The 14,093-nt window shown below is 35.8% G+C and overlaps 1 protein-coding gene across 1 annotated transcript; it reads right to left on the reverse strand.

The window, feature by feature from the left end:
* Positions 1–236: 236 nt before the first annotated feature.
* Positions 237–10,471, reverse strand: LOC115928769. The gene is made up of 7 exons (XM_030996658.1): positions 10,402–10,471; positions 9,678–9,829; positions 9,452–9,547; positions 8,900–9,018; positions 7,760–7,818; positions 887–1,192; positions 237–583 (listed from the first exon to the last, which is right to left on the reverse strand). Exons 1-7 carry the CDS (start codon positions 10,469–10,471, stop codon positions 237–239), a joined length of 1,149 nt encoding a protein of 382 aa, XP_030852518.1.
* Between the last annotated feature and the right edge of the window lie 3,622 nt (positions 10,472–14,093).

The following is a 14,093-nucleotide window of genomic DNA, read 5'->3' on the forward strand; positions in this document are numbered from 1 at the left end:
TTAAAAATCCTACCAGCCCTCCTCCTCGATCCGGCTCCTTGGTCAGGACAAAGGGTTCGGTCGGTTGTAGGGGCAATAGTGTTAGATCAATGGCTTATGTCAATTGGACGCAGGATTAACCACAAAATCCACCAACCGACATAGGAATTTTGAGGCTGTGACTAATGTGTGTTTAGCTGATGGTTGGACGCTTCTATTTACATCTGTATACGAAATCCTAATCAATATTGATCTAATCACGACTCACCAAGGGTAGGAGTCGTAACAGTCACAAGTGGACTTCTTGGTCCTTCTCCGCCGGGACCTTCTCTGACGGCAGATACACTAACATTGTATTCTGTTCCTAGTTCTAAATCAGTCAATACAAATTCCATTATTCGTTGAAGATCGCCATCTCCCAAACTAGAGTCGATGCTACCAACCACTATCCATTCCTCTCCCATAGTTTGCTGATAGATAAGGTAAGCAACAACTGGTCCGTCGCCAGAGTCCATAAAAGGTATCCAAGAGCTCCAGGAGACAGTGACTGATGATGACGAGCTGATCTCTCCGACTGTTGGGCCGGATGGTAGCTCTGGTAAAGCTGGAAATGATAAAGCTATCAAGTTAATATGTGTACAGTACCTATATGTTATGAGAAAAACACACCAGCAACGAAACCAACAAATAAAACAAGTTAAAATATACTCAATCTGTAATCAAAAATCTTAGGGCCTATTCTAAATTGACTTATTAAAGCTCCAAATACGTTGCATTCTTAAGTAGGTATTTCGGATGACGTTCATGCATATTCATTGTGTATGTTGTTATTCACTATTTACATTTAATATACAAAATCACTAAATCAGTTTAAATATGGTGAGAATTGGTTTGAACTAAATATTACCGTAAAAATCTAATACAGGAGAAAAAGTAGCCAGTGAAAATGATCCATCTTTGTCTGGCAGTTCACCTGCGTAGCAGAAGATTTGGTCATCTTCGTTCACGTCGTCAAGAAGGAAACTATTATTACGGAATTCACCGTCAAGACTCGTCGATGAGAAGGAAATCGGTTTCGATGAGGAGAGATTTTGACCGATGGATAGCGTGACGTTATCAGGAGACAGTGTTTCTCCTTCGATTTCGACGTCGACGGCGCAGTAGACACTAGCGAAACCGGGATTAGTTCGAAGGGTCATGAGATGGAAATTATCTGTAGGATGAGATACAAGAAAGAATGGGAGTGGTAGAAAGGCAATAAAATACCAAATCTAGCAACATATATATGACAGTAAATGATAAAATGTTCATAAATACATAAATACTGCACACGAGACTTAAAGGCCCACTCTAACCCAACTAACATAGCATTTCAAAACATGAATACACCTCTATTTATTAATGTGCCAGCCTCCGGTTTTTCTGAAAATATCTATATTGGCGAACAAATGATAATAACCATCCATTTTCACAGATCCCACGCTTGCTGGGCTACGCCCCTCAAAAAAGTTAATACTGTCGCGTGGCTTGATGATGCATTTGACGTTTCTGCGGGAATGTCTTTGTATTTGTCCTCAGGATCTTACAATCACATAGTAATTCATAATTAGGCATGACGAAATGGCCAGAAACATTTTAGGGTTATCGAGTGCCTATTATTTTTCGGGAAAATGTCTCTTTTTTCAATTAATATTATAGTTCGCCCCAGGCGCGTACGCAGGATTTTTTGAAGGGGGGGGGGGGGGGGGCGGGTTTAACATTTATAAATCGGGCCAAAAATTTCGTAACGACTCAGCCAGCCGCTGAATAAGCGGGGGGGGGGGGGGGGGGGGGTAAGAGGTCATTTTTTTTTTTTTTTGGTCTCGAAATTTGAAAATTTGACATTTTGCTCCGTTGGGGGGGGGGGGGGGGTGTTACACCCTCAAATGTAATAACTCCCACAAATGTAACAACGCCCACAAATGTAATAACACTTTACCCACAAATGGAACAACACCCACAAGTGTAATAACACTTTACCCACAAATGTAATAATTTCACCCACAAATGTAATAACCACTTTACCCACAAATGTAATAAATTTGAAGTGATATTTTGAATCACCCACAAATGTAATAATGACTTTACCCACAAATGTAATAAATTTGAAGGGATATTTTGTCGAATTTAAAACTAAAACCCTGTAATATAGCATGGGTATAGCGCGCAGTCTTTGCTCCAGACCCGGTTATTTAAAAAAAAATTAAAAAATCTTCAAAACTAAGACCCCACCATCTTCCAAACTAAGACCCGGTAATAAAGCATGGGTTTAGAGCGTAGTTTTTCTTCCAGACCCGGTTATTTCAAAACTTTTTAAAAATCTTCAAAACTAAGACCCCATCATCTTATTCCTGTGGAAGAACATAAGTATTGAGCGTAGTCTTTCCTCCAGACCCGGTTTTCAAAAGTTAAAAAACAAACAAAAAAACAAAACAAAACAACAAAAAAACCTTTTAAACTAAGACCCCTCCATCTTCCAAATTAAGACCCAGTAGCGCATATTTTTTTTTACACAACTGTTTAGCCACTTCAGTCAAATATACTGTGCAAACGACTAGAGACAGAGTTTAGCGTTACCCTTAGCAGTGTTGGATTGCTGGAGCTGCACATATGACATACTCGATCGTTTGTTTCGGGTTAAATCTATCCTCTCTTCTCTTTCATTATTTATTTCTGTATTCTCCTTAAATCTATCCTCTTCTCTTTTGTCATGTATTTCTTTTTTCTCCTTCAATCTATCCTTTTCCCTTCGTCATCTATTTTTTTGTTTTAATCTGATAGATTTCATTTCTCCTTCTTTATGCCCCTGTTTTTCCTTAGTCTAGATCTATGATCCTCTTATAGCTCTTTAATTATGTATTTCTATGTTCTTCCTTTGACTTATTCTCTTCTCTTTCCTTATGTATTTTCTTGTTTTTCCTTCTCCATATCCTCTTCACCATCCTTGTTTTCCCCTTTCTATCATTTTCCCTTCCCTGGGTGTACGTGCTTGCACATAGTGCGCTGACGACTTGGACTCTTTCACCAGAGCACTTCTTGGAATTTGTTCGCGAAAATGGCTAAACAGTTGTATACAAAAAATATGCGCGACCCGGTAATAAAGCATGGGATTAGAACGTAGTCTTACTTCAGACTCGGTTATTTAAAAAAAAAAAATCTTCAAACGAAGACCTCACCATCTCATTCCTGTGGAATAACATGGGTATAGAGCGTAGTCTTTCCTCCAGACCCGGTTATTTCAAAGGAAATAGAAATTTAAACAAATCTTCGAAACTAAGACCCACCATCTTAATCCTCTTTTTTTCATTTAAAAATAAATTACATTATTACATATGTGGATACAACACGTCACAAATAAATGATTGGTCGGCGGTCACACGAACTGACGAATCAGTCAAAATGGTCCATAAATATATAACACACAGAGGAGGGACCGATTTGATGGTTCGTTGACCGTCGACGATTTCTTAATCATGTAAATATTCTAACGCCCACAAATATCCTGAAATTCATTGTTCGTAGAAAAAAAAGTAATTGAATAAGTGACCTTAAATGTATTTAAATATTGACGCTGATTGTTTTATGCATGTGATTATGAAATATGTTCACGATATGTAAAATATATTTATATATATATGTACGCTATTAGTGAAATTAAAACGTTGGATTGCGATGTTATATTTTCATGAGTGCGTGAATGAATTACCTTTCTTCATGTGATGAACTTATTAATTACATATACTGAAGACTACCAATTGGTACGCATTTCACGGTGTGAATTCATGAGAACGAAATTTATTCAAAGGCAAATACAAACAAACCACATTTATATTACAGTTTTCCCTACTAAGTTCTGAAACACTCAAGCAGCTATATAAACAAGAACAAGCCTGAAATGATAATCGGTTAACAAGCAAATAAGAACGCATACTTTCATATAACAAATCATAAGTTAGTCAATTAGCGTACAATCTTGTCATGTTATTTTCGAAAGTTCCATTTCGTTATAAAGTTACACTATTTCGATTAGGATAAACTTAAGTTTTTGGTGTGTTTAGAAGATCTTCATTGAAAAAGATCGCACAAACAAAAACAAACTAACAATTATGCATTAAACGGGTTAATCCTCACGTAGTATATTACAGACCAATCATGTGTGATTTTTTGTCTACACTATAAGTGTATAAACCGTTGTAAAGAAAATTTATGTGTCATATGAGTGAACTATATATCATAAAATATGTTATCTCAGTGTTAAAGCAAATATCTGGAAACTACATGCCTCTATTGCTTTTTAAAATCACTAACATATTCATGTTTTTATAATCCTTATACAAGTGTATGGTTTGTTTTGCATTTACAATGTATGTCTTTAATCAGATTTCTGTTTAAGGTTGAAAAATGGCTCAAAAGTGGCAAACGCCAAACTCTTCAACAGAGATCAGGTAAAGGTTGTTAATATTCTTTATCTCATTGTATAATTAAAATAATTATTTCCTTTTGATCAGTCATATTTCATTTCAACTCCGTCTACTCTTAAAGCATCTGAAAAGTATTACTGAAAAACTTTTGGAGTTGTACGTGTTAAGTAGTTTTATATGGACGAATACTAAGTTACAGAAAGCCAGGTACATTTAGTATTTCGGCATCTTGTTCTCTTGTTTTTCCTAGCTTAGAAGAATTGTCACGTGTTAGGTTGTTTGCGTTTTATATCAAGTTCAGTTGATGTTATCAGGTTCAATATTGCCCAAATTATAACCTTGTTTGCTTGTAACAGACATGTGAGTTACTCCACCTTTTTATACGTAATAATTATTTTGGTTCTGTTACCGTCTGTATATTAATGAAACAACCTCTTCATTCGTTTGGAATAAAATACTTTCTATCTTACAAAATCTATGTATCCATCATTGCATTTAATACTATAAAACCATAACCTTTGCAATTTACTCACATTGATTGAGAGAGTATATAGATATTTTATCAGTCAAAGGGTTCTGCAATCGTTCATTCAAAACATGCAAATATTTTTTCGCGCGATCTCGTTATACAGCTATTTATGATTTGTTATATGAAAGTATGCGTTGTTATTTGCTTGTTAACCGATTATCATTTCAGACTTGTTCTTGTTTATATAGCTGCTTGAGTGTTTCAGAAGTAGGGAAAACTGTAATATAAATGTGTTTTGTTTGTATTTGCCTTTGAATAAATTTCGTTCTCATGAATTCACACCGTGTACCGCGTACCAATTGGTAGTCTTCAGTATAAGTAATTGATACGTTCATCACATGAAGAAAGGTAATTCATTCACGCACTCATGAAAATATAACATCGCAATCCAACGTTTTAATTTCACTAATAGCGTACATATATATATATAAATATATGTTACATATCGTGAACATATTTCATAATCACATGCATAAAACAATCAGCGTCAATATTTAAATACATTTAAGGTCATTTATTCAATTACTTTTTTTTCTACGAACAATGAATTTCAGGATATTTGTGGGCGTTAGAATATTTACATGATTAAGAAATCGTCGACGGTCAACGAACCATCGAATCGGTCCCTCCTCTGTGTGTTATATATATGGACCATTTTGACTGATTCGTCAGTTCGTGTGACCGCCGACCAATCATTTATTTGTGACGTGTTGTATCCACATACGTAATAATGTAATTTATTTTTAAATGAAAAAAAAGAGGAATAAGATGGTGGGTCTTAGTTTCGAAGATTTGTTTAAATTTCTATTTCCTTTGAAATAACCGGGTCTGGAGGAAAGACTACGCTCTATACCCATGTTATTCCACAGGAATGAGATGGTGAGGTCTTAGTTTGAAGATTTTTTTTTTAAAATAACCGAGTCTGAAGTAAAGACTACGTTCTAATCCCATGCTTTATTACCGGGTCTAAATTTGGAAGATGGAGGGGTCTTAGTTTAAAAGTTTTTTTTGTTGTTTTGTTTTGTTTTGTTTTTTGTTTGTTTTTTAACTTTTGAAAAACTGGGTCTGGAGGAGAGACTACGCTCAATATTTATGTTCATCTGCAGGAATAAGATGATGGGGTCTTAGTTTTGAAGATTTTTAAAAAGTTTTGAAATAACCGGGTCTGGAAGAAAAACTACGCTCTAAACCCATGCTTTATTACAGGGTTTTAGTTTTAAATTCGACAAAATATCCCTTCAAATTTATTACATTTGTGGGTAAAGTCATTATTACATTTGTGGGTGATTCAAAATATCACTTCAAATTTATTACATTTGTGGGTAAAGTCATTATTACATTTGTGGGTGATTCAAAATTATTACATTTGTGGGTAAAGTGGTTATTACATTTGTAGGTGAAATTATTACATTTGTGGGTAAAGTGTTATTACATTTGTGGGTGTTGTTACATTTGTGGGTAAAGTGTTATTAATAATATTTTAATAATATTTAATTTATATAGCGCTTAATACAAATGTCTCTAAGCGCTTTACAAATATACTATTACCCCGGTCATTGGATTCAGTGCTTGCCTGCACACAATGTGTGCACAATCTCCACTCCCTGGGGAGCATTCCAGCCAGGCGTTACGTGACGCTCAAAAACTGTTTGACCAACAATGACGGTCGCATCCTACCGGGTACCCATTTAACACCTGGGTGGAGAGTAGCAAGTGCAGGTTAATATCTTGCCAAAGGATATTAGTGCCGTGTCGGGATTCGAACCCTCGACCTTCGCATCTCCAAGTCAAGCGCCTTAAACCACTCGACCACGACCACGACCACGACATTACATTTGTGGGCGTTATTACATTTGTGGGAGTTATTACATTTGAGGGTGTAACAGGGGGGGGGGGGCAAGGTCAACTTTTTTAGGTCAGCCATGGAAATATTTTAATTTTTTTAAATTTTTAATAAATAAAAAAAAAAAAAAAAAAATCCAAAAAGGGGGGGGGGGGGGTTTAGGGGGGGTTTACACACACAAAAAATACCAAAAAATTATCAACATTGATGAACTCATTTATCAACATATTTTTTTTCTCCTATGACCTTTTTAAATGCAACATAACATATTAAATCGAGACAAGGAAAATAACGCATGAATAGGGGGGGGGGGGGGTGCCTGCTTCTCTTTAATAAATCCAGAAATTTGAATATTTTAGAATGAAATCCATATGATTAATTCAATTATCAACATGCTTTAGAAAGCACAGGTATCTACTGAGTTTTACGAATACTTTTTATCATGACATTATTGTTTGTTATTAATACTATTACTTTATACCATTATTATTGTTGTTTATCAGATTTTATCATTATAATTATCCATAATGTATTGTTATTAGAACTGTAAAACATTTAATTGATGGCGAATCAACAAACAGTAATTGGCGTCTTTTGTAAGGCGTTGCTCATGAATAAACATTGACCTCCAAAATCGTTCAAATAATAATGCATCCCATGCAAACCTATAGAATGTCAAAGGTCACAATTTAGCTTCCCCTCTAGTCCTCCTCCGGAGGACATACTATATGTATGATAGAATCTCTTTGAGTGCAATTTGGAAAAGCATTCACTCCCGACCAAATAAAAATAACTCTGCTATTCGATAAACAGTGTTTATCGAATATTGATAAATGTGATTTGACTCACAAATTCCTTTCTGGCAAATCAAGCTTCTGTCAGCTGTAGAGTACAAATCGTTCCATTTTCCATGTCTGTTTGTTATTGTGCTCGCCAATAGGCAAGCACAATTTTCATCTCCAGGAGCTGCATCATTGTTCGGTTCCTTTGGCGCCCAACCATCGTATCTAATATAAAACAAAGACAAAACAAATGCATGACAATTACAATAACAATGAAATACCCAGGCTTGAAGGTGAGCAAATACTATTAATGGTTTTGTAGACTATTCACCCTGTGCACAAGGTACCTTTGAATGGTTTTAGGCCGAATTCAAAGGTTCCGCGTGCACACAGTTCCACCGACCCACGAATGAAATCTGTGCATCATCTGTTTTTAAAAAAATGGGGCCCCCAAAATCGTCAAATATAACAAAATCCGTTACTTTGCAGATATACCGGGTGCATGGCAAATCATGATGTCCGGTAATTACCGGACGCATGGTTTTGCCTCAGCCATGCTTTCCGGTAATTACCGAAAATCATGATTTCGTGCAACTTGTCATGACATTTAAAAAATATTTGAAAAAGTTTTCAGTGCACATAAAACTGTAAACTCTAAAAAAATAAAAATTAAACAAAAATGTTTTTAAAAAAATTATAGAAAAAAAAAATTATCAAAAAATTATCAAAATTATCAAAAAACAAGGAAAACAAATAATTATAACTATTTCAAAAAAAAAAAAATCCCCCCCAAAATAAAAAAAATATAAGAATTATTAAAAACCAAGGGATATCGGTGGTATCGATCCCCGATCCAGTAAAAATAACTCCACTGTAATTAACCAATCAGATTGTAGGGATTCTTCTTCCCATCTTATAATGCCGATTAAATAATAGTTTATAGGACAAAAATAACAATAAAATCATAAACGTTTTAACGATTTTGGAAAGTTTTGTGTTTGATGGTATTTTAATTGAGATCAATCTAGAAACGTATGTTAGCCTATGTTATGTTTCATTCCATCATTGAGTTATTAATGTAAATATGTATTGCTATTATGGAAATAAAAACCTCGCTTGAGGATAAGAGAAAAAAAAATCTAGAAACGTGCATTCCTCATTAATTTTGACAAATTCATTGTTACACATACATGTAGATATCCAATGTCTAATGACCAATAATTGTCAAACGAACTGAATTAGTCCTACCAATTTAATCAAAGAAATGCACTTATTTTAATGTCGAAATCGTGATAATAGTGCTTACATCACTGGTGTGCCGTCAAGCCATCTGAATTGACCCTCGACCTCTCTGTCATTGCAACCAATCCAAAAGCACCATTCTCCTCGAGTATCGGGCACAGGGATGAAGGATGTCAAGAAATTCTACATTGATATTGAAGAAAAAAAACATTCGACTTAATTCCCATTCCTAAGACCAATTATCTGGAATAATATTCACCAAGAAAAGTTATATTGGACTGAGAAAACATGGTATTGATAAAAAAACATTTAACAAAAGTTTTTCTATTAAATGTATATTACTCCTTGGACATGATGCGTCTTTGTTGACGTTAGATTGCGTAATCGATTGGCGCAGTGTTTGGACTTCCTATGAGGGTGACTTCAAGGAGTAAAATCGTGCATAGATGGCATTATATTACTCGCCCATACACTATCTGCCTTCATGGGCTCTTTCAGCGTAGGTAATGACGCAATTCATATTGCGCAATCCTCGTATTACCGCATGCCCTAGTAACAAGGCAATTATTAACAGGGTACCGTTCATTTTGCATTTATTGTTTACTATAATTCTCACCCTGTCATTTTGCGTCAAAGACTGTGTCACAGTGTAAGCCGCCGACGCAGCTATTTCTACGTCAGCAAGTGACGCTTCCAGAGCAACACTGTTGCTCTGGAAGCAGATGTTAAATGAAAAAACATGAACACAACCTAGACCAAGTTAAAACTGTATATCTATCACGCTACAAGTTAAACAAATTATTGTGATTATTAGCTGACCATTATTTGAATCGATTTAATACCTGGATCTCGTCTGAGTCAATCCTTGCTAGATTCGCTCCGTAACCTCGACAGCGAGCCTGCGCCTCATCGTACCCTTCTAGGGTGATGTTATCCACTAGATAGACTGCGTCATCCAGTCGGTGCCATTCAGGAGAGGATGACTGACTTCTTACTGTATAATGATATGATAGTGACAGTTTCGAAATTATAAGGCGGCTGATTCCTCCGCGCAATTCTATTTGAATACCTGACGCAGCGGAATGTTGAAACAGCAGATATAGTTAACAGCACCCCATGGTACGTCTAATTGCAACTGATCCCCCCCCCCTCCATTTTAACAGGGCGCTGAAAGATGGCTTTTCACGAAAATAAGGTCTTTACATTTCTGGGTGCCCTTTCACTCCAAACTCAGTAGACAGCTCCCGTTGCAGCAGCACCCATTCACCATCCAATACAGGGGATGAAGTGCACCCCCGATAAACAAAAAATGAGAGAGGGTGCTGCAGCGTCCCCGGCACCTCCGTTTCCCAAGATGAAAAAAGATAATCAAACTGAGAATAAAAAGAACAAATGCCCGTAACAGTGGATACATCAAGGTTTGTAACATGGTATTCGGTCTGTCTATTAAAAGTACCCTGAAACTATGCAATCGTTCTTGAATAAAGCACACAAAACAAATTAAAACAGAACAAAAATGTGATGCGTTTTTATGACGAACGTGATATTGTTTCTAAGTATTCTTACCCCCTTGCAAAGACACGATGGCTGCAATGATGATAGTAATGAACACTGTCTCCTCGGAGGCGAATTTCATTTTAAATCAACAAATTGATCGGAGTTTGATGTCAGTAACAGATGCTATTCGTTTATGATTGTATTTCAAAATGTATGTTCATGAACATAGACTGGAAGAGAAATGAACGTTGCCGTGTCTCGCGCTGAAATGACCTTAAACAAACCTTGAATCTCCAGTTTTGTTTCCTGGGATTGTTGACATGAATCTTCTACTTACAGTTTCAAATAATAAATTTGCTATATTACCCAGTCTAATTTTAGAATAAAAGTAACCGTTTCCGTCTATGTTCATGCTTCCATATTTGGCAATGAAATAATTTGATTGATCGTGTCATGACGTAGTGTCATCATACATATTAATATGATTTCCTCCTTGTGCTTTGTTTTTGTCACCTGGTTTGTTTATGAAATGTTATAGGGAGGGACCATTAAGAGGGACCATTACGGTTACAGTGATTTAGTTTGCTTTCCTCTTCCCCGGCAACCAACTGATGCACTCAGAGGACCTCCAGGAAGATTGTGCATTTATAATTGACTTTCTCTTAATGTTTGTTTACTTATGTTTACATTGTTATATTTTTTTGTGAATTGCCGAATAAATAATAAATAAATAAACAAATAAAAATCCCTTCCAAAGACGAAAATCCTATTTGTAAGCGAAAGAATATTTTCTATGTGTTTTCCTGAATGCACTGTGGAGGTAAATAATCATAGTGATGACGACGATGTTGATAAACGATCATCATAATCTCCAAAAGAAAATAATAATAATTATAATGATAATGATAATAAGAATAATTATTATAGTATAGTTTTTGAAGGGGGGGGGGGGGGGTTTTAAAATATTTTGCTCTCGAAAATTTGAAAATCGCGCCGGCCAAAAAGTCGCTCAGTGGGGGGGGGGGGGGGGGGGGAAGCGGACACTTTTTTTTTTTTTGGTCTCAAAATTTCAAAATTTGACATTTTTTTTCGTTGGGGGGGGGGGGGTAAGGTCATCTTATTTAGGTTAGCCGTGGGTATATATTTTTTTTTTTTTTTTTTTTGATAATAAAAAAAAAAAAAAAAAAAAAAAAAAAAAAAAAAAGCCAAATGGGGGGGGGGGGGGGGGGGGGTTTTAGTTTTTTTAGGGGGGTTTACATACATTAAAATACCAAAGGGGGGGGGGTTTGAACCCCCAAACCCCCCCCCCTGCGTACGCCCCTGTTTCTGTTTAATACTGAGTTTCTTTGTTGCTTTGTATGTTTATGTAAGGTCTATGGCTTATGAAATGTTTAATGACCAATGTTTGTCAATATTTAAAGATTTTCTGTCAAGTTCGGTTTCACAATTTTCAGCGAAATCTGAATTTTGAAAATCTGCAATAGTTTTTTTAATTAAGACATACAAGATGAGGATTATATGGTTCTTCTTAGATTCTTCTAAATTCGAATTGTAATCGACAAAAAGAGAGGGTATGCTTACAAAAGACCTGCTGAAAAGGTTCAGTTTTTTTAATTTATTTTTAAAAATTTTAAAAATCATATTTCATCTTACATATCAGTTATATGTACTCGAAATATACTGTCAGAAATCAGGCAGAGATCTTTTGAATAAAAATGAATCATAGAATGTATTAAATCAATTGGTATTTTGTAGAAATTGTAAAGTCAATAGTACGTTGACATTGAATTGAGGATATGAGAGAGCCTATAGAGTAAAATCAAAGATTTTTTTCGTTGTAGGCTCTAACACCATTGTATTCAGTTGAGGTAAAATATATCCCTTTCATTTTCATATTAGGACTGTCAGTTGGTAATCTCAATACCAGTCGGAAAGAGAGGATTCCTGAACTTCCGTCTTTTCAGTCAGGGGCAGCGGGGGTCTTTAAAGGTGGGGAGGGGTGACCAACAAAAAAAAGGCACTTTCTGGAAAAAGGGGCACCTACAAAGGGGAATCTCAAAGCGAAAAATATAGCATTTTGAGACATTGGTATATATATATATATGATTTTTGTTGTTGTTGATTTATCAGGGATGATTTTGTTTGTTATTCTCTTTACATTGTCCAGGATACTGTTAATCATCATACTTTGAGTTTGGTGTGTGATGGTCTGAATGTTTATTTGCCAGCGAGTGAAATGAGCGAGCAAACATATTAAGATTTGTGAGGTTGCAGTGCGAAAAAGAGGACAAAACAATCTTGATGGATTTTTTGTGCACAACCTAATTAGGAAAGACCGAAAAGATCTTTTATCCCCCAAAAACATAGTTATATCAAATTTGAGTGAAATTAAAGAAAAGTTGGTCTTTAATAGCCGTTTTAAATTAGGTGCACATTTTTTGATGAATGTAAAAATGGGCACATATCCAAAGAAAAAGGACATTTATTTTATTACAAAAGAAAAAAGGGCACTCAAAGTAACAGGTGAATTATGTGAGATGAAAGTATGGCACCTCTCGCACCTGATATTGCATTATGCGGAATGTAAAATAGTGCATCATGACAAACAGTTACCATGGTATAAACCCTCATAGCTGATGTAAATCTTTTCTGTTCAGGGGCGTACGCAGGATTTTTTCAAGGGGGGGGGGGGGGGGGTTTTAAAATATTTTGCTCTCGAAATTTTGAAAATCGCGCCGGCCGAAAAGTCGCTCAGTGGGGGGGGGGGGGGGGGGGGGGGGGGGGGGGGGGGGGGGGGGGGGGGGGGGGGGGGGGGGGGGACACTTTTTTTTTTTTGGTCTCAAAATTTCAAAATTTGACATTTTTTTTCGTTGGGGGGGGGGTAAGGTCATCTTATTTAGTTTAGCCGTGGGTATATATATATTTTTTTTTTTTTTTTTTGATAAAAAAAAAAAAAAAAAAAAAAAAAAAAAAAAGCCAAATGGGGGGGGGGGGGGGGGGGGGGGGGGGGGGTTTAGTTTTTTTTAGGGGGGTTTACATACATTAAAATACCAAAGGGGGGGGGGTTTGAACCCCCAACCCCCCCCCCTGCGTACGCCCCTGTTTCTGTTTAATACTGAGTTTCTTTGTTGCTTTGTATGTTTATGTAAGGTCTTTGGCTTATGAAATGTTTAATGACCAATGTTTGTCAATATTTAAAGATTTTCTGTCAAGTTCGGTTTCACAATTTTCAGCGAAATCTGAATTTTGAAAATCTGCAATAGTTTTTTTAATTAAGACATACAAGATGAGGATTATATGGTTCTTCTTAGATTCTTCTAAATTCGAATTGTAATCGACAAAAAGAGAGGGTATGCTTACAAAAGACCTGCTGAAAAGGTTCAGTTTTTTTAATTTATTTTTTTAAAAATTTAAAAAATCATATTTCATCTTACATATCAGTTATATGTACTCGAAATATACTGTCAGAAATCAGGCAGAGATCTTTTGAATAAAAATGAATCATAGAATGTATTAAATCAATTGGTATTTTGTAGAAATTGTAAAGTCAATAGTACGTTGACATTGAATTGAGGATATGAGAGAGCCTATAGAGTAAAATCAAAGATTTTTTTCGTTGTAGGCTCTAACACCATTGTATTCAGTTGAGGTAAAATATATCCCTTTCATTTTCATATTAGGACTGTCAGTTGGTAATCTCAATACCAGTCGGAAAGAGAGGATTCCTGAACTTCCGTCTTTTCAGTCAGGGGCAGCGGGGG

This window comes from Strongylocentrotus purpuratus, unplaced genomic scaffold (genome assembly GCF_000002235.5).
Source record: "Strongylocentrotus purpuratus isolate Spur 01 unplaced genomic scaffold, Spur_5.0 spur5_scaffold_3, whole genome shotgun sequence".
In the NCBI taxonomy this organism is placed as follows: Eukaryota; Metazoa; Echinodermata; class Echinoidea; order Camarodonta; family Strongylocentrotidae; genus Strongylocentrotus; species Strongylocentrotus purpuratus.